The sequence below is a fragment of the Solanum dulcamara genome, chromosome 7 (genome assembly GCF_947179165.1).
Source record: "Solanum dulcamara chromosome 7, daSolDulc1.2, whole genome shotgun sequence".
Lineage (NCBI taxonomy): Eukaryota > Viridiplantae > Streptophyta > Magnoliopsida > Solanales > Solanaceae > Solanum > Solanum dulcamara.
The window spans coordinates 4,955,370-4,979,491 of record NC_077243.1 but is presented as its reverse complement, the minus strand read 5'-3'; the positions used below and the strand labels follow the sequence as shown (position 1 = coordinate 4,979,491).

Here is a 24,122-nt window from a genome sequence, read left to right as displayed (position 1 = left end):
AGTGGTTTGGTTTGATTTAGTTTGGTGTTTGGAAAAAAAATCCGATCATTATAGAGTTGGTTTGATTTTAACTAAAAAAAGTCAAACCAAATCCAAACCGACCCGATTATAGATATACTACTTTTAAATTATGTTATACATAAAAATATTTATTAAAATGTAATTTATAAATATTTTTCATAATTTTTGTTTTCTTTCTTACATTTAGATTTGGATTTGAGAAGCCATCTAAATAATATACAAAAAAAGCTCATTTATATTATAAAGTTAAAACTTCAAACAGTGTTCTGTCTCCATCTTATATGTTTATATTTTGTACTAGAACTCTTTTTAAGAAGCACTGCTCTGTGCTTTTTATTAGATACTATGAAAAACTCGAGAAATCTGAAAAAACTCGAAAAACTCAAAAAAAAAATTGATATCGAAAAAACCCGAATTTTATTGATTTGATTTGATTTATAAATTTAATAACCCGACACAAATAATTTGGTTTGATTTATAAAAAATCTGAACCAACTCAATTCATGTACACCCCTACTGACCATTAGTTATGGTTTTTCATATGTCAGAATCGATAGGCATAATGTTGTTGAGCTTCCAAAATCATGATGATGCAGAAGTGAATGCTTGCTAATAAACAAATTTTGAGAGAGAGAGAGACTCATGGTCGAAAGAGTAAAGTACAAGAGTGTGTAATAGATGCCCGGCTGATTTCTTATCATTTGTTTGAAACAAATTATTTTAAAATAATTTATTTTAGAATAAATTATATTATTATGAACGTGAGATAATTTATCTCATTGCTAGTGAGATAAATAATTCAATGATTATTTAATATATTTAATCAAACGCATAATAAAATATTTCAGAATTATTCCCCCAAATAAAAAATCATTTTTTCTTATAATTAAAATAATAATAATTTTAAAATTTTTGTTTATTCTTGATTAAATGATTTATAATCTCATAAATATCTACTTAAAAATTCTTTTAGATTACAAATTTATTTATTTTTTAAAAAATAGCTTCATCAAAACTTCTTACCTCGGAGCTTTCCTAGTTGCCTTTCTGTGACTTCCAATTGAGTTTAGACTGATGATTATACTTAGTTAAACGATGTCAAATAACTTGAGAGGGAGTAAGTAATTAAAATAAGGGAAACAGTGAGAAGTTGACAGTCCACACATGCCCAATTTTAATGTCACAGTTTAAGTTGCGTTCTGAGTCCATAAATTTGACAAATGTAAAATTTTATACGGTTGAAGTTCAACTATTTTTTATTTTTTTGAATTTATTTGAATTTAGTCATATAAAATTATAAATACTTTATTTAAAGTTAAGCTCTATCAATATTAACTACGGACGCTATATGCCTAAAAATTATTTTAAAGTGAAGAGAATGCAAAATCTTTTAAAAATTGAACATAGATTAAATATCGATATCTAAATAAAGAACCAATGAAGTTTTTTTTAATGAAATTTCATAAATAGCTACTATAAGTATTGTAATTATGCTCTTTAGCTATAATTTGTCTAGTTATGCTACATAACTATAGTTTTGTTTGCTATTAGTATTTCGGTTTTGAATATTTCACTTGTCAATATACAAAAAGGGTAAGTATATACAAATTATGTATATTAAAAAAAATTAGAACTCCGTCTTTTATATTTTGTTTGTTAATATACAAACATGGTAAGTATATACAAATTCTGTATTTATACGTTTAAGAATTTTTCAGAACTTATACAAATCAAATGTATCAACAAATCATATACAATCAAAAAAATTATATACAAATTCTGAATCTATACAGTTATGAATTTTTTATAACATATACAAATCAAATGTATCAACACCTCAAGAGCAAAAACCCTAGCCGTCACCTATCTTCTCTCTCAGCAGAGGTGATCCCACAAAATAGCCACTGGCCGGAATGGCCGAACCAATCGGTGGACGACCTCCTCCGGTAACCCATAACACAACCAATAATTTAAACACACAACCCACAATACTACTTACAACCTCAAAGACTAATATTCAGAATCAAACATATGCCAATCTCTTCAAACCCACAAGTTTGGATACAGATACTGTCAAAATCCTAGCAAAACAAATCTCATACAGCAATGGGGAGCCTTTTATTGCCTGGAAATCAAATGAGATACAACAAATGATTGAAAAGGAGAAACTACAATATGCAGTGGTAGGTAAGTTTTCATATGACAACATTGATATTAAAGAACTAAGGAGAGTAATTCCAATACAGTGTGGAATTAAAGGAGTACCAATCATAGGAGTACTTGATGAAAGACATATTCTGATTCGTCTAAACTTTCTAGAAGACTATGTTAAAATGATGTCTACCCCTGTCTACTATCTAAAAGTACATGATAGATATTGCCAAATGAGATCTTTCATATAGAATCCATGGTTCAATCCAAAGGAAGAGACCTCATGTGTAGTAGCGTGGATAAGCTTTCCTGAACTGCCTCCAAATTTCTTTGTTAAAGAGACTGTTTTTTCCATTGCAACAGCAGTTGGAAAATCGCTAACAGTAGATTTGGCCACAACAAACAAGACAAGGCCAAGCTGCGCAAAAATCAAAGTGGAGGTCGATTTATTATCAACTTTACCAAAAAGGATAAACATTGCCGAAGAGGATGAATCGGGGATAATAAACTCAAAATGGGTAAGGATAAATTATGATTACTTACCAAGATATTGCAAACACTGCAGACTTCAAGGTCATGAGGAAAAGGAATGTCGAATTCTCCATCCTGAATTGGCTAAACATTTTAGAGAAGATTTCCGAAAAGAATATATAGAAGATATTGCCACAGAAACCCAAAATAAAGAAGCCAACCAAGGGAGAAGGGGATGGTACAATACTGGTAAACAAGAATGGATGCAAAGAAGGAGCAAATATAAAAAGGATAAATCAGGGATTATAATTGGAGAAGTGACCCCAGTACCAAAGAACAAGGAGGGAGTCATGGAAAATACCAATACTTTTGCAGTACTAGAAGAGATCTCAGAAAATCATGATAAAACGAATAAAGAACCTATGCCACAAGAAGATACTAGAACATGGATTGAGAAGAGCTTCTATACTAATAAAAGGAAAACAAAAGACACAGACAATAACACAACTGGTACAGCACAACCACAAGGAGACAGCAGCATAGCCGAAGATGAGAACCACAACAGCAATATAAGAACTAGAATGGAAGGCATCTTACCTGAGGAACCTCACATACACACACCATGCAGTAAGCTCCAATCAAAATCCGTAACATCAAATCTTCAAGAACAAGAGGATATCCAGAAGAACAAGAACACAAACCATTCCAGCATAAACAGCAGCAAGACAACATCCACAAGCAGAGGGGGACAAACAGAATCTGAAGCACAAGATAACATAGTGAAATTTCAGACTCCAGATTTAAATCAAATAGGGCAAGGAAGGGAAAATAATAGCCATAGCAAAGACTTGATTTCACAAGAAAATCAAACCTGGTGGGAAGTAGAGAGACAGATAGAATATCAGCAAGAAGGAAATAATAATACAAACAACATGGAAAATGAGGAGAGAAATCAAGAAAATAAAGAAAGAACAGAACATGAGAAGGAAAATCAAGAGCTCAATATGGTGCAACAGGAATATGGCATATCAATAATATTGAAATTGAATATGGAAAGGAGAAACATAGACCTTGATGAACACACCTTAGAGCATAATTTTGAAGCAGCCATTAGAGCAGGAGACATCTCTCCAAAGCATCTACAAAAAGGAGGAGGAAAAGAAAAAAAAAAGATATCAAGAGATACAAGTGTTCCACCTGGAGTGGAGTCCATACTAGAAGACAGATTAATAAACTCAATAAACCATGATGAATGCTCTTATATGGAATATTAGGTCAGTCAATACCAAGGAAGCTTTTACAAGGTTGATAAAAATGAATCAAAGACACCAGTTTGGATTTATAGGTTTAATGGAGCCTTTTCAAGATTCAAACAAGATAGAGGAATATAAGAGAAGACTGGGTATGGAACATGCCATAGCTAACATATCTGGTAAGATTTGGGTTTTTGTGGAAGATATTTTTGATTATCATATAATAATGGATCATCAACAACATTTAACCATAAATTTAAAGATTAGAGGAAGTCAAGAGGAGATGCTAGTAACAATAGTTTATGTAAAGTGTACTCAAAATGAAAGATTGGATTTATGGGACTCATTGGAGGATTTATCTACCTCAGTTAATATTCCATGGATGATTGGGGGTGACTTTAATGCAATAACTTTAGAAGAGGAGAAATATGGAGGCCTTCCAGTAACCATCAATGAAATTATGGATTTCAGGGTCTGCATTCAAAACTGTGGAATATCAGATTTGGGGTTTAGAGGCAGCAAATTTACTTGGTGGAATGGCCAAAATGGTGAGGATTGCATTTTCAAAAGATTGGATAGATGTTTGGGCAATCAACTGTTACAAATAAAATACTCTAGTGTTGATATCAAACATCTGATCAGGAGTGGTTCAGATCATGCTCCTATGTTAATCTCTTACACAGGAGACAATAGAAGCATCAAAAAACCTTTTAAGTTCTTGAATTTTTGGGTAAAACAGGAAGGTTTTATGGAGATAATTAGACAAAATTGGACAACTGAATTTATGGCAAATCCTTTCATACTTTTTCATCATAAACTGAAAAAAGTGAAAGCAGCTTTGGTACAATGGAGTAAAGCAACTTTTGGCAACATTTTTCATGAAATTGAAACTCTTGAAGAGATTATAAAAACAAAGAAAAATTAGTTTCAAAATTTTCCAACTTCGACTAATAGACAGGAATTGCATAAAGTGCAAGCTGATTTAAATAAATATTTACATCTAGAGGAAGAATTCTGGAAACAGAAAGCTGGGATGCAGTGATTTCAGGATGGGGATAGAAATACAAAATTCTTCCATGCTCATGTACAGGGGAGAAGGAAAAGAATGCAAATAAGAAGAATTCAAGGGGAAGATGGAAACTGGATAGAAGAAGAAGGGGGAATAATTGCTGAAGCTATCAAATTTTACACGGATCAGTTTACAAAGGAAGAAGATCCAAAAAATTATGAAATGCTAAATCATTTACCCATAATGATCTCTGAAGAAGACAACTTGAGTTTTGAAGCAGAACCTACTAAAGAAGAGGTGAAGAGAGTGGTTTTCCAACTAAATAGTGAAAGTACAGGAGGACCTGATGGTTTTACAGGTGTGTTTTATCAAGCTTGCTGGGAAATCATTGGAGATGATGTTATCAATATGATGAAGGCTTTCTTTTGCGGTGCAGAACTGCCCAGTTTGTCACTCATACTAATTTGGTCTTAATACCAAAGAAAGAAAGGGTTAACACCTTCTCTGATATGAGACCAATTAGTTTGAGCAATTTCGTAAGCAAAATCTTTTCTAAACTGATACATGAGAGATTGATTTCTAAACTATCTAATATAATATCTCTCAATCAAGCTGATTTTTTCAAAAATAGAAGTATTGTGGAGAATATACTATTGACTCAAGAAATTATTTCAGATATAAGATTGAGAACAAAAGATGCAAATATGATATTAAAGCTGGATATGGAAAAAGCCTATGACAGGGTATCTTGGGTGTTCTTAACTAAGGTACTTAGACAGATGGGATTTTCAGAAAAGATTATAGACATGGTCTATAGGATTGTTAGTAATAACTGGTACTCTATTTTGGTTAATGGGCAACAACAAGGATTTTTCCAATCTACCAGAGGAGTAAAGCAAGGGGACCCTCTTTCCCCTACCTTATTCATAATGGCAGCAGAAGTCCTAACAAGGAGTTTAAATGCACTTCATCAAAATATTCAGTTTAAAGGTTTTGGTATGCCTAAGTGGAGTCCAAAAATAAATCATCTTGCATATGCAGATGACATGATCATCTTTACTTCAGCAGATGTGGTGTCTTTGCAAAAAATAATGAGGATCTTGAGAAATTATGAGCAAACTTCTGGTCAGAAGATTAATATGGACAAAAGTGTTGTTTATATGCATAAGAAAGTTTCAGGAGACATCAGTATCACAGTTGAGATTGTAACTGGCATTAAGAGAAAAAATTTTCCTTTCATGTACTTGGGCTGTCCTATCTATCATTGTAGGAGAAAGAAGGAATTCTTTTATACTTTGACTCTTAAAATCATGAATAGATTACAAGGATGGAAGGGTAAAATGTTGTCTTTTGGAGGAAGGGCAATTCTTATTAAACATGTACTTCAAAGCATGCCAATACACATGTTATCAGCGGTTAACCCCCCTATTGGAATCATCAGACATATACATAAGATGCTTGCCCAGTTTTTTTGGAGCAATACTATTGGGGAAAAGAGTAGACACTGGGTGGCTTGGAAGAAGGTGTGTGTTCCTACTACAAAAGGAGGTCTAGGTTTTAGATCATTACATGATGTGGCATTAGCACTCTTTTGCAAACTCTGGTGGAACTTCAGGACAAAACCTACCTTGTGGAGTGAATATATGACCAACAAGTATTGTAGAAGAGAAAATGCTATAGTGGTGCAATGGAAACAAGGGTCACAAACTTGGAAAAGAATGCTAGAAGCCAGGGACTTAATAGAACATCAAATTTGGTGGCAAGTTAGGAAAGGGGACTCACTTTTCTGGTTTGATAATTGGACTGGATTGGAAGCTTTATACTATGTAAATCCAGGAAATACTTATGATGCAAGAATTCACAATGTCAAAGAAATGGTAGTACAGGGGAGGTGGAATAAGAAAAAATTGATGGAAGTACTTTCTAAAGACATTGTTGACCATATAACATAGAATGTAACCATACCCAAGGAAGAAAGAGACCTTGATAGACCATGGTGGATATTAGACACAAGTGGAGAATTTACTATTAAATCAACTTGGGATTTTGTTAGGTTAAGGGGACCACAACTGGACATTTATAAGTTCATGTGGATAAAAGGGTTGCCTTTTAAAATTTCCTTCTTTCTGTGGAGATGTTGGAAAGGCAAAATTCCTACTGATGATGTTTTAAAGAAGATGAACTTTAATTTAGGATCAAAGTGTTGGTGTTGTATAAATCCTAGAGAGGAGACTATACATCATCTTTTTCTAACATCAGATATGGCTAAAAGAACTTGGTCCTTTTTTTGCAAGGCTGTAGGAATAAGCATGGAGGGGGTACAACTACAACAGTTAATTGTGAACTAGTGGAAGGCACCAGTAATAAATAGATTGAAACAAGTATATGCTGCAGTGCCATCAATTATATTGTGGGAACTTTGGAAGAGAAGAAATGGTATTAAGCATGGACATAGGAAGATTAATACTCCAGTTATTTATCTAGTCTTAATCTCTATTCAAAGACTAGTACTATACAGAAATCCATCAATTAAAACTATCCCTGCTGAATGGAAAAATCTGATACAAATGCTAGAGGGAGGTAAGGCAAGAGTGAAGGTAACACAAGTTAGATGGAATTTACCCCCAATTGGTTGGTATACTTGCAACACAGATGGTGCTTCTAAAGGTAACCCAGGGAGGAGTGCCTATGGTTATTGTCTGAGAAATGCAGAAGGGAATCTAATATATGCTAAGGCTGAGGAAATTAGGTATGCCACCAATATAGAAGCAGAAATCGTGGCTCTGTTGGAAGCCTTGAAATACTGTAAGCAACAGGGATTAAATAACATTATTTTTCAGACAGATTCCCGAACTATTCAAAAAAATTTGATTGGAGAATGGAAACCTCCATGGAATATTGCAGTTTGGGTAGCAGAGGTGGAGGAATATAAGAAGGATTTGGATGTTATTTTCAAACATACACTAAGGGAAGCTAATAAATTAGCTGATGCACTAGCAAATTATGCCTTAGATGAAGGTCCCCTACAATGTCACATGCTCGAGGAGCTGAAAGTGAAAATGAGAAGAATTCTAAATAGTGACAAGAGTCAAATTCCTTATCTAAGAATTAAGAAATGCTAAAGGAGAGGGACGAAAAATAAAAAGAAAAAAGGGACACTAGAAGAAAAACAAATCGAGGAGGAGGAGAATGAGTGGTGTCTTCACTAACTGTTTGTTTATTTTGCAGGTACACACAAAAAGTTCAAACAACACAGAAAAGGGGAAACAAAACACATGAACAACAACAAATCAGTTACTGGTACAAACAGAACAACAATGACGGAGAACAAATGGAGATAGAGTGGGTCTACTTTGTGGTATTAGTATCAAGGGTACTCAATCAAAGGGATACACACTATACCTATTTGTATCAATGTCAAAGAAGGCATTTGTGAATCAGAAATCACCAGGTCTCTTCATCATTCAACAGGATGAGGAGAAGAGCACAAACACAGAAAGGGAAAAAAAAAGGAGAAGAGGAACGTTGCATCTCAACAATAAAATTCAAGACAACAAACACACATGCAGATCAAAGATTCATAAAATTTTAGTTTGATCAGGTCTGAATCAGAATGAAACCACCAAATCACATGGTCTCTTCATCATTTTCAACAAAAAGAGGAGAAAAATACAAAGACAGAAAAGGAAAGAAGACGAAGGGTCATCTTCTAACTAAAATTTCAGGACACACATGCAAAGCAAAAAAGCACAAAATCAGTTAGAACAGGTGAGAATCAGAAAGAGACCATCATTTTATGGCCTCTTCATCATCTTCACAAGGACGAAGAAGACATAGAAGAAGACACAGAACAAGGAGGGTTTCAATTAGTAAAGTAGTGGGTAGGTGAACTACTTTATTTTTTATCCTTTTATTTTACCTACTTGTACCTCTGTTATACAGAATAATAAAAAGCCTAAGGGCACAATTAACCAAAAAAAAAAATGTATCAACAAATCGTATACAAATAACTAAGGTAAGTATATACAAATTCTGATTTAATACAATTAAAAACTGAATTATACAAATTATGATTTATACAAATTAAATAGAAAAATTAATTAAATTATAACCGTATTTAATAATTAATCGAAATTATAGCTTAAATATATAATAACCATTAAATATTTGTGTTCATGTAATTTCTCCAATATTTTACCAAACTGACAGAGCCATGTACTTGGGCTTATTTGGACTGGACATGCTACAATAAAGTTAGTGGGTTTGGTCCAAGCAGATTTTGGCCACTTCTTTTCATTAACTTAAAGTTGATAACTTGACATCAAATAATTTTTTTTACAGGTAGCTTATTTGAACATCGTTATTTATCTTCTATTTAGTGTTTAATTTTTTTTTATACATCTACTCATTTCAGATTAATTTCACTTATGAATATTCATCTTAAGTTAGGTTTGACAAAGTCAAATTTAAGATAAAATTATAATATCTAAAGTTTTATATAGTTAAAGTTCAGACAAAAATAGCAAAACTACATTCATATATGCATGAACTCCAGACAAAAATATTTTTCATGAACTTTAATTGAAATTTTAGCTGTATTGACAAAATGTGTGAAGTTTGGCTTTAACAAACTTAACTTCAAATATTGCATGTCTAACGTTATTCCAAAATAAGTAAATTTGCAAAGTTTTACACTACATGTATGACTTTAATGATGATCCCAAAGTTGAATATTTATGTACTTCAGCCTGTATTAATTTATTTAAATAATCGTATAATTGGTTCATAATCCACAACAAACATGCATGCCACATAATCTTCTAACAAGAAACTAATAGGCTACCCCTAAGCTTTTGTAATCCTAATTACTTTTATTGCTAATCATTATTCTGATATTGTAATGACAGCCATACCTCAATCCTAATTAAGCAAGTTCAAGTATGTGTATGATTTTTTCACTATTCATCTGTTTCATTTAGCCTTATTTAAGTCGAATATTAGGAATTTTGAGGATTAATCATACAATCATAGATAACTAATTAATTTTATGTTAGCTATTTTTAAAAAAAATAAAAAAATAAATTGGGGATATGGGAAGAGGAAATGATGGTAGAAAATAAAACCCTTATCAACTAGTTGAAAATTCAGACAACCAACTAATCGAGCTGCTGCCTTCATTTTTTAGATGAGATACTAACAAAGATCTCATTCTATTATTTAAAAAGCTTGTAGCATAAGTCTGAGTAAAACCAATTGGATGTTTCATTTCCCACTGACAAATGTGAGACCAACCTTGGTATGATTAGCAAAATCCTTTTTAACATTGACGTAGGTACATTTTACAAAAATATTTAAGTGGATGAAAATCGATCAAGTGATCTATGTTAGAACATAACTGTATGTATTTATGAAGTACATGAGAGATTTCAAGTCTATGATGCATGTTTGAAGAAAATGTTTGACGAAAAACAAGTTAAATCAGAATATCTTGTGGTGCAAACAAAAAAAATAAGTTAAATCAGAGTATCTTGTGGTGCAAACAAAAATCTCAAAATCATACTGCATATACGAATAAATAAAATGCACAACCAATTTACTTTAAAAAAAATTCATATTTTATGTCAATTAATTCATGATGTACTGAATTGTTATCAGGGGCAAATTTAGGGGGAGGGAGGATTTTCACCTGAACCCTCTCGATAAAAAATTATAATGTATTTACAAATAGATTTATTGTGTTTATGTACATACATAAATTTTGAATTCCTTAAACAAGATGCAAAAGATTAGCCCTGCGATCCAGGACATTGACAATACACCTCAACGTTCAATGTTTGATTCTCATTATTCACCAATTTATATTTTTATTTTTCAAATTCCTTAAACAAAAGTCATACATCTGAATTGATTGTATTATGTAACCAAGCTCACACAAGCGGAGTTGATAGTGCTCCTAATAAACAAAAGAGACAAGGAAAGGTAGAGAGATAAGATTTAGAAGAATCCATAAATACATGTTAGTACTAGATGCTCAAGGAAGGGAAGTTTGCATATACAACAAACAACCTAGAATCATGTTTCCCTTCCAACTTGAATGTCAAATTGACTTTTCCTTATTTGTCAAACTATCTTTTATTCATAAAATTCTGTTCCATTCTTCCTTTTATACAACATTTTGTCATTTTTATCAACTTTACATCATCATCATTCTCTTCAAAAACCTAGGAAAAAGAATGGTACAATGATCACTAACATACACCATGAAAACAACTTCGTATTGTTCATCTCCCCCCCCCCCCCCCCCCACACACACACACAAAAAAAAGAACATTCTTTAGAACTTACAATCTTTTAGTTCTTCTCTTACAAAAAAAAAAGTTCTTTTTTTTTATTTTCCCATTACATTATACTTGCAAAATTCATCAAACATATCATCAAAAAACAAGAATTCCCACGCGCACACATATGTGTGAACCTCAAACGCTCCTTGAAGCCATAATTACCGGCCGCGTGAGAGATTACGAGGAAGAGAGAGCGTGAAGATGTGAGACTCTAAGGGCGTGTTTGGTATGGAGGAAGAAAGAAAAATAGAAGTAGAAAATTTACAGAAAAAGAATTTGCTATTTCTGATCAGACACAAAAACGAAAAAAGAGTCTCGATTCACAGAGAGAGAGAGAGAGAGAGAGAGAGAAAGGGGAGAGATCAGAGACTGTGTGTTGAAGGTGGGTCTTCGTGTTTTTTCTGATTCAGAACAGTGATTTTGGGGGGAGAGAAAGATAGCTGCGGAGAAGAATTGAAATGCGAAGCAATTTGAATGGAAGAAGAAGCTACATGGGTTCGTATATGAACAAGTAAGAGTTGAAAAGCATTTGGGGTTTCTCTCTACTTTCTGAATCTGAATTTCGAATTAGTTTTGGTGAGCCTTCGTTGGCTTCTGTATATTTTTTCTAATTTCACTCTCTTTTCGAGCTTAAAAATCTCTTCTTTAATCCTAATTTCGTGTGGGGATATATTTGAACTTGAAGTGGGAAGCTTGAAGCTTTACTTTTTTGGCAACGGGTGGGATTTTCTGTCTGTTTTAGGTTTTGCCCTGTAATTTACAAGGCAATTTGAACTTATTGAATTGGGGATTGAGGGTTTTCTTGAGCTGCGAATTTGATTGGTTTAAACGTTGGACTGAGAAAGAATTTGAAAATTTTCGATTTTTGGAGGGAGAGTTAGTTGAGAATTATGGATCTCTAGCTGGGGTCTTAACCCCTCCAATAGTTATACTGTTTCAAGTTGGAATTTTGGACATGGGTTTTGATTCAGCATTGCCTGAATTGCCGTTGGAAGAGTATAATCTTGTTTCCACTATGGGTTTTTGGAATTGGGGAAAACCCTAATTTAGTGGGGGACTTGGATTACTGACTTCTTGTGTTACTTGAAAACAGTGGAAACTTTGTACTCTTTGTTTGTTGTGTATAGACTTTATGTGTTGACAGAGATGCAACCGCCACATCAGCATTCGCGAATCAATCTTGCTGAACTGAAAGCTCAGATAGTGAGGAAACTTGGACCTGAGAGGTCTAAACAGTACTTTTATTACTTAAATAGGTTATTGAGTTTGAAAATAAGCAAGGTTGAGTTCAATAAGCTTTGTCTTAGGATATTGGGTAGAGAGAACATTACACTGCATAATCAGTTCATTCGTTCCATTTTGAGAAATGCGTGCAGCGCAAAAGTTCCACCACCAACTCATGAGACTGATGTTTTGAAGCCTGGTGCAGCAGTTGGCAGTAATGATCCCCCAAGTGATGCTATTGAGCAAAATGGATCGCATGTTTCCTCAAGCCAGGCTTCAAGTCAACCAGGTTTGTCTAATGGGGATATTCTCCCATTATCTCCTCGAAAGGTCAGAACAGGCTATCGTGATCGTAGGACTGGGGATCGCCGTAGTGCACTTGGTCAAAATGGGAAGACCAATTTCACTTTTCAACAACCGACAGCGACCGAATCAAGTTTTGATGTTATGGAAAATGGGGATATTAATCCCCCTGATTCACGGAGGGCTGTGCAGCATTATCAAGGATTCTTGCAGCAGACTGATGATGAAAGGGAGGCATCTGGTGAAGAAACTGCTAGATTTTCTGTAATAAAGGGCTCACAGGAAGGTCCAGTTTCAGTATATAACAAAGACCATGTTAGAGATGACGGGAAAGAGATGCATGCAAGGAGTCAGCTCCAAGCTCCCCTTGGGGTTCCATTTTGCCCTGTTAGTGTTGGTGGAGCACGTAAAGCATTGCCTTTGGCAACAAATAGTAAATGTGTTACCTCTTCTAGTTGTGGTGCTTTGTTGGATAGTGTATCACTGAGGGAACTCATGGAGCAGATTGCTGCAGAACAAGGCCTTGAAGGAGTGGCCATCGGTTGTGCCAACTTGTTGAACAATGGATTAGATTCTTACTTAAGAGGTTTAATTCGATCTTGTGTTCAACTTGCGGGGGCAAGGTCAGGGCACGAGCCTATAAGAAACAACACCAAAAAGCAGCAGACCCATATGAAGCTCATCAATGGCCTCAGACCTGGTCTTCATTCTCAGATAAGTCGTGGTAGACCTTCAGAAGTCATGCAAGAACATGCTTCCAATAACTTGATATCGCTGCAAGATTTTAGGGTTGCCATGGAGCTGAATTCCCGGCAACTTGGCGAAGACTGGCCATTGCTTCTGGAAAAAATATGTGCACGCGCTTTTGAAGAATAAGCCATATGTGAACTTTGTTATCTTCCAGTTGAATTTGTGGTCCCTACTGGATCTAAGGGCACCGTTCCTGTTCCTCTCAGGGTTTCTGCGCAGCTGCAATATTACAGCTTTTTTGGCCCTTTTGAACCAGTCAACAACTCTTTGGTAAATGTTGTCTCTTGAAGATGATAGGCATGGAGCCCAGATCTTTGTCTCACCTGCTACCGGGCTCAACTTTGGCTGGAAACACTCCATTTCTTAGCAACCACTGAAAGGGACTTGAAGAAAGGAACACCCACGTCGGTTGTGCTGTTGTATGATTAGCATAATTCTTTTTGGATATTTTCTGCATTCTCCCTGCTGTAATTTAAAGTAAAGAGCAAATTTTGCAGGAATAATTGTGTAGCCTAGGATTTCAGTAGAAAGGTGAAACTAGATAATGCAAGAATTGCTGTGTATCTTCAACATCAAGATTGATTGAACTTCAATATTAACAACACGTTTTCACCAGTAGGTTTATATCTTATGATTTTTAGTTCTAGATTAATGGTCATTGGGTCTATGGCCCGCCTTTGTATTTCATCTTTCCTTACGGTGTTAATTTTATACCCCAGAACAGTTTCATTATTTGATTCTCTCATTAACCATGATGCTAAATGTAAAGTGGTTATTAAATTGTTGATATCTCGTGATCTATAGTCTGCACTGAGAGATTTGTCAATGGTATGTTATGCAGAACATGCTTTATAGGATCAGAGAAATCATGATATATATCTGAACTTAGACATCCATTTCAAGTGCATATCCCATTTTGCATAGCAGGGTTATGAAAATCCACGAGAAGCGACTGGGGGTATTGTATGTGCCAATTTCCATTAAGCTAATATGCCTAATTTTAGGATGACTGGCCCTTTTAATCTAGTTCATATCATCTCTTTCTCAGGAGCTATATGACATGCATATCAGGTACATCAATTAGTAGGTATGAGAGGATTAATGTAGGATCTTCACCGAAAAATGATTGAGCTTTTTACTATTACAATAAAGTGTCCAACTCTAATGTGATGTATGCCCACTTTTATACTTACTGATAACAAAGTTATTATTTTGGTGCTGCTTAACTAACTCGAAGTGGTTTGGCAGATGTTCAAGATTCCTTTTTTCCCCATTGCCTCAAAATTTAGTATGAGTTCAATTAAGTTCTTGCAATATACTGCTGCTTCATTTAGTCTTTTCTTTTTTCCCCAGAAAGATTTGAAAATATTTTGTTTTATTCATTAGGTTCATTGACTAAGTTCACTTACTTCGGTGTTCTGATTTCTTGCATGCTCTAGATGGTCAATTTTTTATTTTTTATTTTAATAAAAGTAAATTAAGTTCATGCACTAGGTAGTCAATAATATAGCATGAATGGTTTAATGTGCATTTCTTTATGATATTTCGGTGTATTTCACTTGGTTACATTATTTTCTGGCTAATTTGGGTTTCATTGATGCGTAATATCAGACAGTTGAGCTGGTCTAAAAGATGAGTTCAAATCCTTTACATAAAAAAGGAAAAGAAAGAAATGAGCTCAGTTCCCATCCTGAGCTGGAAGATTCAGTGACCCCATTCAAAAGAAATGTGGCAGTGGTGGACAGGTGGAGTACCTAGAATGGAAAGAAGAACAACATATAGGTAAAGTAAGTTGTTCTGAAGATGAAGTAAAAGTTGGAAATAGAGCAGAAGATTGCTGACGATTTTGCTTCCTAAGACAAACTTTACCTACCAGAAAACAGAAAAAGGTCAGAAAAAAGTTGATCTTTTTCCTTATCTCCCTACCTATATGTCTTTAAGTTCCGAGTACTTGAATTTTTCTTTTGAGAAAATGTCTTTTAATTCGACCTCTTGAGTTTTCTTTTAAGAACTGAACACATGCATATCTTCTCTGGAAGCTGATATTTTCGTTTTTTTATCTATCTGTCATTGTAAGTTTCTCTTCTTATTGCTTGGCTCTTGCTCTTTAAGATAATGTGGTTCATACGATATCTCTATGTACTTTTCCTAATACAACTGGAGCTTTTTCTTGATAAAATTATTGCAAAATTGTAGGAGCTGGATATTTGAAGTTTCACCAATTTGCTTGCTAATGATCATCCACTATTGCTGTTGTGTCTTTTGTGCCTTTCCAAGCTATGGATTTTTCTGTCAAATTCCATTCCATTTTGCAATAATTGATTCAAGTACTAATCATAGTCTTAAATATCTTATGCTCCTTTTCTGTAACAGATTTGCAGTCACCTGGTAATTCTAGAAGAAATTTGATTTGGGGTAGCTAGTGGTAGAGCTGTTCCAACATGCCAATAGGAGACTGCTGATCATGGCAAATTTCCATTTGATTCTTTTCATATTTAAGAGTAATTGCCTGAGTTGGTCAGTGACTCCACAGTCTGATAAAAGGTGACTCTTTTTCTCTGGTTCCTTCCCACACAAATAACATCTTGAACCTAGCTTAATCCTCTTCTTCAAATTATCTCGAGTCAGGTAGGCTTCTTTGACAACAAGCCAAACAAAGCCACTGTTTAATGAATTTTCAGTCTCCATATGTGTTTCAAAATCCAAGAATCAACTTGTTCTCCTATACGAGTAAGTGCATAATAGGTAGATTTAATTGTATATTTGCCTTTGCTATGCCCTCTGCCATGACAATCTGTCCTCATGTTCGTTAATGCATTTCAATTGATCCAGAACTCTTAAAAGATCAGCAACTCTGTTGATTTCCCAATCAATTGGTAGTGTTCAAAAGCTCAGGTTTTCTCCCTGTTGACCTCATATTTTGCTAACAGTTGCCCCCTTGTTACTGACTTAGGTAGAAGATGTCTAGGAATAAATGCTGTAGAGACCCGTCTTAACCAATTGTTTCCCTAGAAAGAAGTTTTATTCCCATTCCGCACTTCAAGACTGGCATTGGCACTGAAGGAGAGCCAAAAATTTCTGTTGACCTCCATATACTAAACCCGGAAGGTGTAGTTACCCCTTTTGAAACCCACTGTCCTTCAGTCACATAACTTTCAATGCTCCACCATAGAGCTTATCCTTCCCCACTAAACCTTCATAGCCATTTCATAAGCAGACTAAAATTGTGCTGCTTTAAGTTTCTTATGCTTTGACGTCCTTTCTTACTGATAGTGAATTTACTCCATCTAACCAAATGGAAAACATCTCCTTTCTCTATTTCCTTGCGAAAAGAAATTCCTTTCAGAAGCATCTATTCTCTTTTCAACCTTTGTTGATATGGGGAATAATGACATAGTATATGTAGGTAGAGAATCAAGTATTTGGTTCAATAGCTTGGAAGTAATCTTGTACGCATTTTGCTATTAAACTAATAGGTCTAAACTTCTCAATTCCTTAGCTCCATTTTTTTTCGCGAGGGGATACAATCTACTTAAGTTTCACTGAGACTTTTCTCAAAAAATTGCTGAGACTGAAAATTCTGCATAGTCAACATAATGTCCTCCTCGAGTATTTCCCCAACTAGAATGGGAAAAAACCCATGCTATAACCATCAAATCCAGAAGCTTTGTCAGTCGCACGTAGTTTAATGATTTCCAGTACTTTGTGTTCATTATAAGGTCTTTGCATTCATTGAGTTTTGGACAATCTCTGATATTTAAATTTGGCTTCCATTCTTCAGAGTCAGCATATAGGTTCTGATAAAAAGATAAACTTCTCCTTTAATAGTTCATCGATCTTCCACTGTATCCCCATTAATGACCAGTCCGTCAGTAGTGTTATTCTCCTGTGAGCATTTGTCCTCATTTTAAAGAATTGTGTTCCTATCCTTGTTATTATCCATTTTCTTATTTTTTGCTAATTCTTCAAATATCATGCAAGTTTGCTTTCATCAGTAACTGCATCTTCAGTTAAACTTCTTTATTCTTGGATCATATCCATTTAAGTTAGTTGATTTAGCAGCATGTTTTCTTCAATTCTAGATTGACATGATTGGTGGAGTTCCATTTTCCAACTTCATTTTTAGTATATAATAATCTGAATTGCAAGTCATCTGGTCTACAATGTACCATAGAAGACCACCAGTACTTTACTTTTTCATTGAAACCCTCAACCCTTAACCACCAATTTTCAAACTTAAAATATGACTTTAGTTTTCCCAACTCCCACACAGTAATGAGATAGGAGTGTGACATGGCAGACACACATTGATTAATGTTTCTGAATTCTTCATCCCATTCAGTTGAAAATGAAAATGTGTCCAATCTTGATGAGATTTCCTGATTATTGCCCTTGGTCATTGTGAAAGTATCTCCACCGGAGGATCCATGAGTTCCATGCTGTCAATGAAATGTGAAAAATTAGCCATGCCCCTTGTGACTCTATTGTTGTTTCTTCTTCTGTTATAAATCTAGTGGTGTTGAAATTCCTACACACCTCCCATTTCTCTGACATATACTACAAGAAGTTGCAATTTCTCACCGCCTATCTACCTGCTATTTGGTCCATTCACCCCTGTAAAAGGGGCAGCCCAGTGCATTAAGCTCCCTCTATACGCAGGGTCCAGGGAAGGGTCGGTCCACAAGGTCAGTTTTACCCGCCTTTTACTCTGCTTGCTTCTGACTCCCTATGAGCCCTTACTTTTTCGGAGGGTCGGCGGGACATGGGAGCCTCAGCTCATGACTGTGCACAGTCTTACCCTGCATTTCTGCAAAATGTTGTTTCCACAGCTCAAACCTGTGACCTCCTAAGACCAAACTTCAGGTGAGTGCGTATTCCCCAGTATAGACTGCATCCCCTTTCTGCACCTTCCTGTCCCATAGTATAAAAATTCCCTGGTCTACCATTTGCCTCTAAATGGCCATATTTCACTCATATGTTTGCCCACACCTCTTCAACAAAAGCTTCGTTTCCTAAAAGCAGTAGATGTAAACTAAACTCTTCAGAACCCTTCTTTTTTGTCCTGCTATTTGGCCCCTTTCCATTCCATGTGATGATCTTCAGCTTCATTGATAATCAATGTATGAGAATTGCTCCTGCTCCATGTCCTGCTGTCCCTGTTATTAACATTAAATTCCAGGATTTTAGTTCTTTCATACTTCTCCATTTTGGGTTCATACAACTGACAATGCATACTTCTGCTCGTTTATCTTGCTTTCTTTTGTACAGTTTCATGAAGCGAGATAAAGCTTACATCTCACAGTCTCGGAAATGCACCACATAATGCTTGCACATTCCAGTACATTTTTATGTACCCATAATGATGTTTCTATATCAGAATTCTGAATCTGAGTCAGCAATGGGTCTAAATGACAGAGGTCATCCTCTTCAAGATCAACTATCTGTTTCTCCAATTCATTTGAGTTATGGATAGGAATAATATCATCACTGTTGATAACAGTCATCGCAACTTCCTCATCTTCTTGCATGACCAAGACCACCTGTAGTTGATTAGGGCTGCTGTGGAGAGCATGCTCATCAGCGACCTCATCCACATTTATAGTGTGTAGAAATTGTCGATGCTCCGATAAAACGATGGCTTCAATTTCCATCATTACTGGATCGTGTCGGTCAACAAATTTGACCAAATCATGCCTTAATTGTTCATTCAAAGCAGCTGGGAAATCCAGACCCATATAATTTTTACGTGGATGTGATAAGTTATGTAGCATCGAGTAGGTGCAGATGCAGAATTACTCTTTACCAGAGTACGCTGGCTATATTCCAGGCTGAGTCAAGTTGGATCAGATTTCTATGGGTTTAACTAACTGGGAACACCTAAAATCTTAGCGAGTATCTGTGGACACCTACAGTTTTATGTTTTACGTGACACTCCATTTTCAAATCGAAATTAACCTCTATATTCAGTCATTTAACATGTACAGCAATATCCATTTGGTATTTCTCTTCAGTTCTGATTCCATGTAATAGTAGATTACAACAATCATTGAAGAATCTGTTCTTGCTCCTAGGTGGGTTCATGTGCTTTTTCTCAGGTGTAAATTTATTAGGCAATCCACTATATATATTTGACCGTGAACCCATTTTTTATTGTATATTCACTTGAGGTCTATGTATGAATCTGTAGAACTTCAAATCTTGGATCGGTCTGCTTGCTCCGAGGAGAAGGACGATGTTGAGTGATTTAATGCTCTCCTCGCAACTTATGCAGAGTTACAGAAAGGATACAAAGTTCTATTGATATTTAAAGATAGCTTAACGAAGTTACCTGGGCTACGAAAATTACTTGTTTCTTCAATTTGGTGAAATTTCTCTTCTTTCTTCAATTGACATGTTGATTAGGGTCAGTTCTTTTGCATCACAGTTTCTCTCTGTGGTTTTGGGTTCTGATTTAAAGAAAAAGAAGTATTATAGCATTGTTTCTTTCTAAATGGATCAGCCAAACAACTACTTTATCTTATGCTTTGCATCCAGGACAGACATGGATATCCATATCTGGAGATATTCCCTTAACTGCAGACAATAGCACTGATTATGAACCTGGAAAGAGAAAAGCACCGTCTATTCATACTGTCACTGACAAGGACTTTCACTTTCTAAATAGAAAGGAAGAAGTCGATCACCAACAGTAGGAGGATATGAACAAAATTGAGGCAGTGCAAGCATCTATATCAAGTTGGTATGCTAGTATTAGGGAATTGATACCACACCTTGCAGAAATGCGGTACAAATTTCTTGGCCCTAAAGGTTACCATAACAGCTTAGAATAAATAGGTATAGGATTCTCGCTTCATTTGAACAATTCAAAGCCTTTTGCATTTACCAGAACTTCTCTGCCCTCTTGCTAAATTTTTCCTACCTTAAAGGTTTGAGATTTAAGTGACTAAATGATTGGATTATTTTGGCCAGAAATCCCTGACCTTAATTCCTGTTAGTTTCTTTCTATATGTAGTTAAGATTTTAAGTGACTGAATTCTTAATATTTTTACTGTAACCTACTGCCCTCTTACATATCTCATTGTCATTTTACAATTTCTTAGAGGAGAGTGCATAAACTGGAGCTTAAGAGTAAATGAGCGTGTTCTCTTTCATTGTATTAGCTGCTAACATGTTTAACAATTCTCTTTATGAAGTGGTACTTATCAGGACAATGAGTGTCTATCTGACAGTTGGTGCCAACTTTGAGTGTCTATTTATGTATTATGCCAATATTATACTAATAGTTAGTAAATGACTAGGCCTCTTAGTAACACTTCTCATTATACTGTACATTTCAGCTATAAATAATGGATATGTAAAAGCATAATACAGCATAAATTAACCTCCCAGAGGAAAATTGAGCTCTTCACAGTTCTTTTACTCTGTTAAATGCTGAAACATGATCATGGGGCTCTTGACAAAGATGGAATATTTACAAACTGACACCATCATATATAAGTCTCATTATGGTCATGCTAGCTATAGAGGTATAATAGATATACTTCATCCTATACTGATATGGACATACACAATAGCTTTGTACCATATCATGAAATACCACCACCCTGTGGGGCTCAAGAAATGGAAGTTGCCATACATGTCTTGATTCTCCAGACACTTTTTATTGATCTTGAAGATGCAGCAAGTTGTCTATTGATGAGCATGTTCTGAGGAGAAGGATGAGTTAGAACTATGACTGGACCATACAAATATCCTCCACAATGGTCGGCGCTTGCGTTTATGGTGCCGAGATGTCACTTCTGACTCGGTTTTTCTAAGCATTTCCCACATGACCTGAACATCCTCGTACCCACAAGTTTGTATATCGTCATGAAGCTTCAAAAGTCCAGCACCTGAAGAAAATAAAAGCAAAGGTATAAACGCGTAAGTGAATCTTCAAAGCTACTGCTTCTATTCACAGAACATGCTGATAAATCATAATACATCACACTTTTTGAAACATGCTCTAGAAAAGTTATTCCAAGTATCTTCCTTATACTTTTGAATACATGATCTTTAGCTAAAGACATATAAAGTGGTAGATGCTTCATGTTGAGAGACCACTGAAGAATCAGATACCTTGGCTACTCTATGTGGCCATATTTTTAGAATCTGGAATATTATTATCTGCTTATCTTGAACAGGAAAACATAATAATACAGAAAGTGACATTACAATGTCGTTTTCACTTGAGAGTATATGAAGACACTTATGGTTAGCAATAGAAAAATAGATAAAAGATTGGACAAAACAAAGCATATATTTGGTTGGTAGAGGCTTATGTAAATAGCAACCTCGCCAATGTTTGGGTTTTTATAAAATATATTCTAACAGAAATCAGATGAGTGGATTGTGATGGCACTAAGCTAATGGATAGAAGGAACCAATAATGGAATCCTAGAAAAGATGCTTGCCATTTTATAATATGTGAAGTGCTCATGAGTCATGACCTAAAGAAATGTTGCTACTTTAGACATGAATGGACTAAGATTGATTTTAATTGTTTGCAAATTTGGTATGTTTCAGTGCTTTTAATAATAAGATAAGAATGCAATTTTAGGTAAACAAGCATGTCTAACAGTCTCTCTACCTCACACAAAGTGGGAGTAAGGTCTGCAGACACTCTACCCTTCCACTTGTGGGATCACATTGGTTATATTGTTGTAAGCATGCCTAACAAATTTTTGGCCCAAGTGCGAGTATATAATCATTTTTGTATAATATATGTGGAATCTTCTGAACAATTCTAAACACAATTCAACAATAGTGGCAAAGTCAAGAATATCGCTGAGGATGTTCCTAAGGGTGTTCAGGATTTTATCATATACGCATAAAAAAATAATTTTGAACCTATATACATAGTATAATATTTTTTATATTTGGTGTAATTTTTCGATAAATGATACTTAATTGACCACCCTTCAGTATACCTAACTAGGAATGTAGATAAAGTAACACTCCATCCCCATATCCTTCCCCCACTACCCAAAAAAAAAAAAGGAAACAATTTTTTTAAAAAAATTGATTGATAAAGCTAAATTTGTTGAGAAGGTCACATACATCATGCTTTGTCTCAAGTCTCAACAATTATGAAAGCAATTTTATATTTTTCCTATGCCTGCAATTAATTTCCAAACTTTCACCTTTTTTTAAAATCTATTTATTTTCCACGTGTATAGATATTACGTAATGAGTTAATTACACGAACATATCCTCCTCCATCTTCACAACTACACCCTCTCAACTCCCACCCACTCACCGCACCGGCAAAATCAGTACATAATTAATTACTATAATGAAGAGCGAGATGAATAATGATGAAAATTTTCTTTGATTAAAAAAATTCACTACTATAATTCAACTGCGAAATTTTATGTTTTCCAGTTTTTCTCTTACTTCAAAACTCCCTAACCGCCCAGCTACCAAACTGGTTGCTCAGATGGTACGCGCTTACCTATCAACTTCGACCTTAAGATTGTGGAATCGAGTCATCAACGAGCAAAAAAGGTGAGAATTCGCTAAAAAAAAATAAAAAAATCCCAACCAACCACCTCACTCGACGCACTTTCCCTGCAAAAGAGGGTAGTAAACAGGGGAAGTCGTATAAAAACGAGCAGGGACGGAGCAACCATTCGAGTTATAAGAACTCCGTAATTTTAGTTCAAACTTGTATTTATATTGAAAAATTTTATTCAATAATATATAAATAATTTGTTCAGAATTCAGTAAGTAGAACAAATTTATGATTCAAAAACTTATAAATTAATAAAATTTCTGTTTCCACCTCGGGAAACGAGCACATGCAATTTGCTCTCCTTTGCAGGTTTGAAATTCAGAAACGCCGAATTCATCCCAGTTGAATTATCAAATTTCATCTCTAAAGGAAGAAATTAAACAGAATTTTCTTTCGATTCAATAAATCGATTGAGCTTCAATTGTTAATTTCATGAACAGAGAAGAAAAAGAACTAACCATTCTTTCGAGCTTTAACACGAGCAGAAACAGCAAACCAAACACGCCTTACAGGAAACACCATTTTATGCCACCAATCATCCATCACTTTGAATTTGATCTTCAATTTCTTCCTACGACACCTTCCTCCTAATCGACTCAACAAAATCCTTAACCCGGCCAGACCTATTTATTTTTCTTTAATTCTTTGAAGAACTGAACAAAATTAACTCCACACACTTCAATTTTTCGAGAGAAAAAAAATGAGGATACTGTTAGAGGCTCAATGCCACTTTTCTGCTTTTATGGAGTGGAAATTAATGACTATTTTTCCCACTTCGTGTTTTTCTTTTTCAATTAAGAATCTACCCGCCGACACGTGACAATGTTCTACTTTTTTATTAATAAATAATTTCATGCCACGTGGTCATTTAGTTGTTCCATTTTGTTCTTCATTGTTTGTATTTTTTTTGTTTCATTTTTATTTATTCAGTATATCAAAAATATTTTTTTATTATATTTATATTTGTTTTTTCTAATTTATTCTAATATTAACTAATCAATTCAAATTATGTCTCAAATCCACAAATATATATTAATTTGACTTTA

The 24,122-nt window shown here is 34.8% G+C and overlaps 3 protein-coding genes and 1 long non-coding RNA gene across 7 annotated transcripts; 2 read left to right on the top strand and 2 right to left on the bottom strand.

The window, feature by feature from the left end:
* Positions 1-2,120: 2,120 nt before the first annotated feature.
* Positions 2,121-3,310, bottom strand: LOC129896213 (uncharacterized). The gene is made up of 3 exons (XM_055972067.1): positions 3,241-3,310; positions 2,716-2,778; positions 2,121-2,590 (listed from the first exon to the last, which is right to left on the bottom strand). Exons 1-3 carry the CDS (start codon positions 3,295-3,297, stop codon positions 2,375-2,377), a joined length of 336 nt encoding a protein of 111 aa, XP_055828042.1. The 5' UTR covers positions 3,298-3,310; the 3' UTR covers positions 2,121-2,374.
* Positions 3,311-3,888: 578 nt separating this feature from the next.
* Positions 3,889-6,857, top strand: LOC129893923 (uncharacterized). The gene is made up of 3 exons (XM_055969364.1): positions 3,889-4,737; positions 4,987-5,350; positions 5,581-6,857. The coding sequence occupies exons 1-3, from the start codon at positions 3,889-3,891 to the stop codon at positions 6,855-6,857; spliced, it is 2,490 nt and encodes an 829-aa protein (XP_055825339.1).
* Positions 6,858-11,255: 4,398 nt separating this feature from the next.
* Positions 11,256-19,662, top strand: LOC129893981 (uncharacterized). 4 transcript variants are annotated; one of them, XM_055969454.1, is made up of 5 exons: positions 11,256-14,138; positions 15,135-15,412; positions 15,897-16,067; positions 16,152-16,253; positions 18,792-19,662. In XM_055969454.1, exon 1 carries the CDS (start codon positions 12,393-12,395, stop codon positions 13,647-13,649), a length of 1,257 nt encoding a protein of 418 aa, XP_055825429.1. In that variant the 5' UTR covers positions 11,256-12,392; the 3' UTR covers positions 13,650-14,138; positions 15,135-15,412; positions 15,897-16,067; positions 16,152-16,253; positions 18,792-19,662. The 4 variants fall into 4 exon arrangements, with proteins under 4 accessions (XP_055825429.1, XP_055825430.1, XP_055825427.1 ...); XM_055969455.1 differs by lacking the exon at positions 16,152-16,253; XM_055969452.1 differs by having other exon boundaries at positions 15,897-16,253.
* A 1,238-nt stretch (positions 19,663-20,900) lies between these two features.
* Positions 20,901-23,839, bottom strand: LOC129893982 (uncharacterized). The gene is made up of 2 exons (XR_008767604.1): positions 23,535-23,839; positions 20,901-21,415 (listed from the first exon to the last, which is right to left on the bottom strand). It is a non-coding gene; the product is annotated as an uncharacterized LOC129893982 (long non-coding RNA).
* Between the last annotated feature and the right edge of the window lie 283 nt (positions 23,840-24,122).

What these genes read in the sequence shown, in the direction of transcription:
- LOC129896213 (XM_055972067.1), bottom strand. Translation starts at nt 3,297, where the DNA reads ATGTTACGGATTTTGATTGGAGCTTACTGCATGGTGTGTGTATGTGAG. An exon ending in GTGTATGTGAGGTTCCTCAG is followed by an intron (nt 2,779 to 3,240) that starts GTAAGATGCCTT and finishes TAGCCAATTCAG; the next exon opens with GATGGAGAATTCGACATTCC. An exon ending in GCAGTGTTTGCAATATCTTG is followed by an intron (nt 2,591 to 2,715) that starts GTAAGTAATCAT and finishes ATTTTTGCGCAG; the next exon opens with CTTGGCCTTGTCTTGTTTGT.
- LOC129893923 (XM_055969364.1), top strand. Translation starts at nt 3,889, where the DNA reads ATGATGAATGCTCTTATATGGAATATTAGGTCAGTCAATACCAAGGAA. An exon ending in AAAAAGTGAAAGCAGCTTTG is followed by an intron (nt 4,738 to 4,986) that starts GTACAATGGAGT and finishes GCTCATGTACAG; the next exon opens with GGGAGAAGGAAAAGAATGCA. An exon ending in TTGCGGTGCAGAACTGCCCA is followed by an intron (nt 5,351 to 5,580) that starts GTTTGTCACTCA and finishes AAATTATTTCAG; the next exon opens with ATATAAGATTGAGAACAAAA.
- LOC129893981 (XM_055969455.1), top strand. Translation starts at nt 12,393, where the DNA reads ATGCAACCGCCACATCAGCATTCGCGAATCAATCTTGCTGAACTGAAA.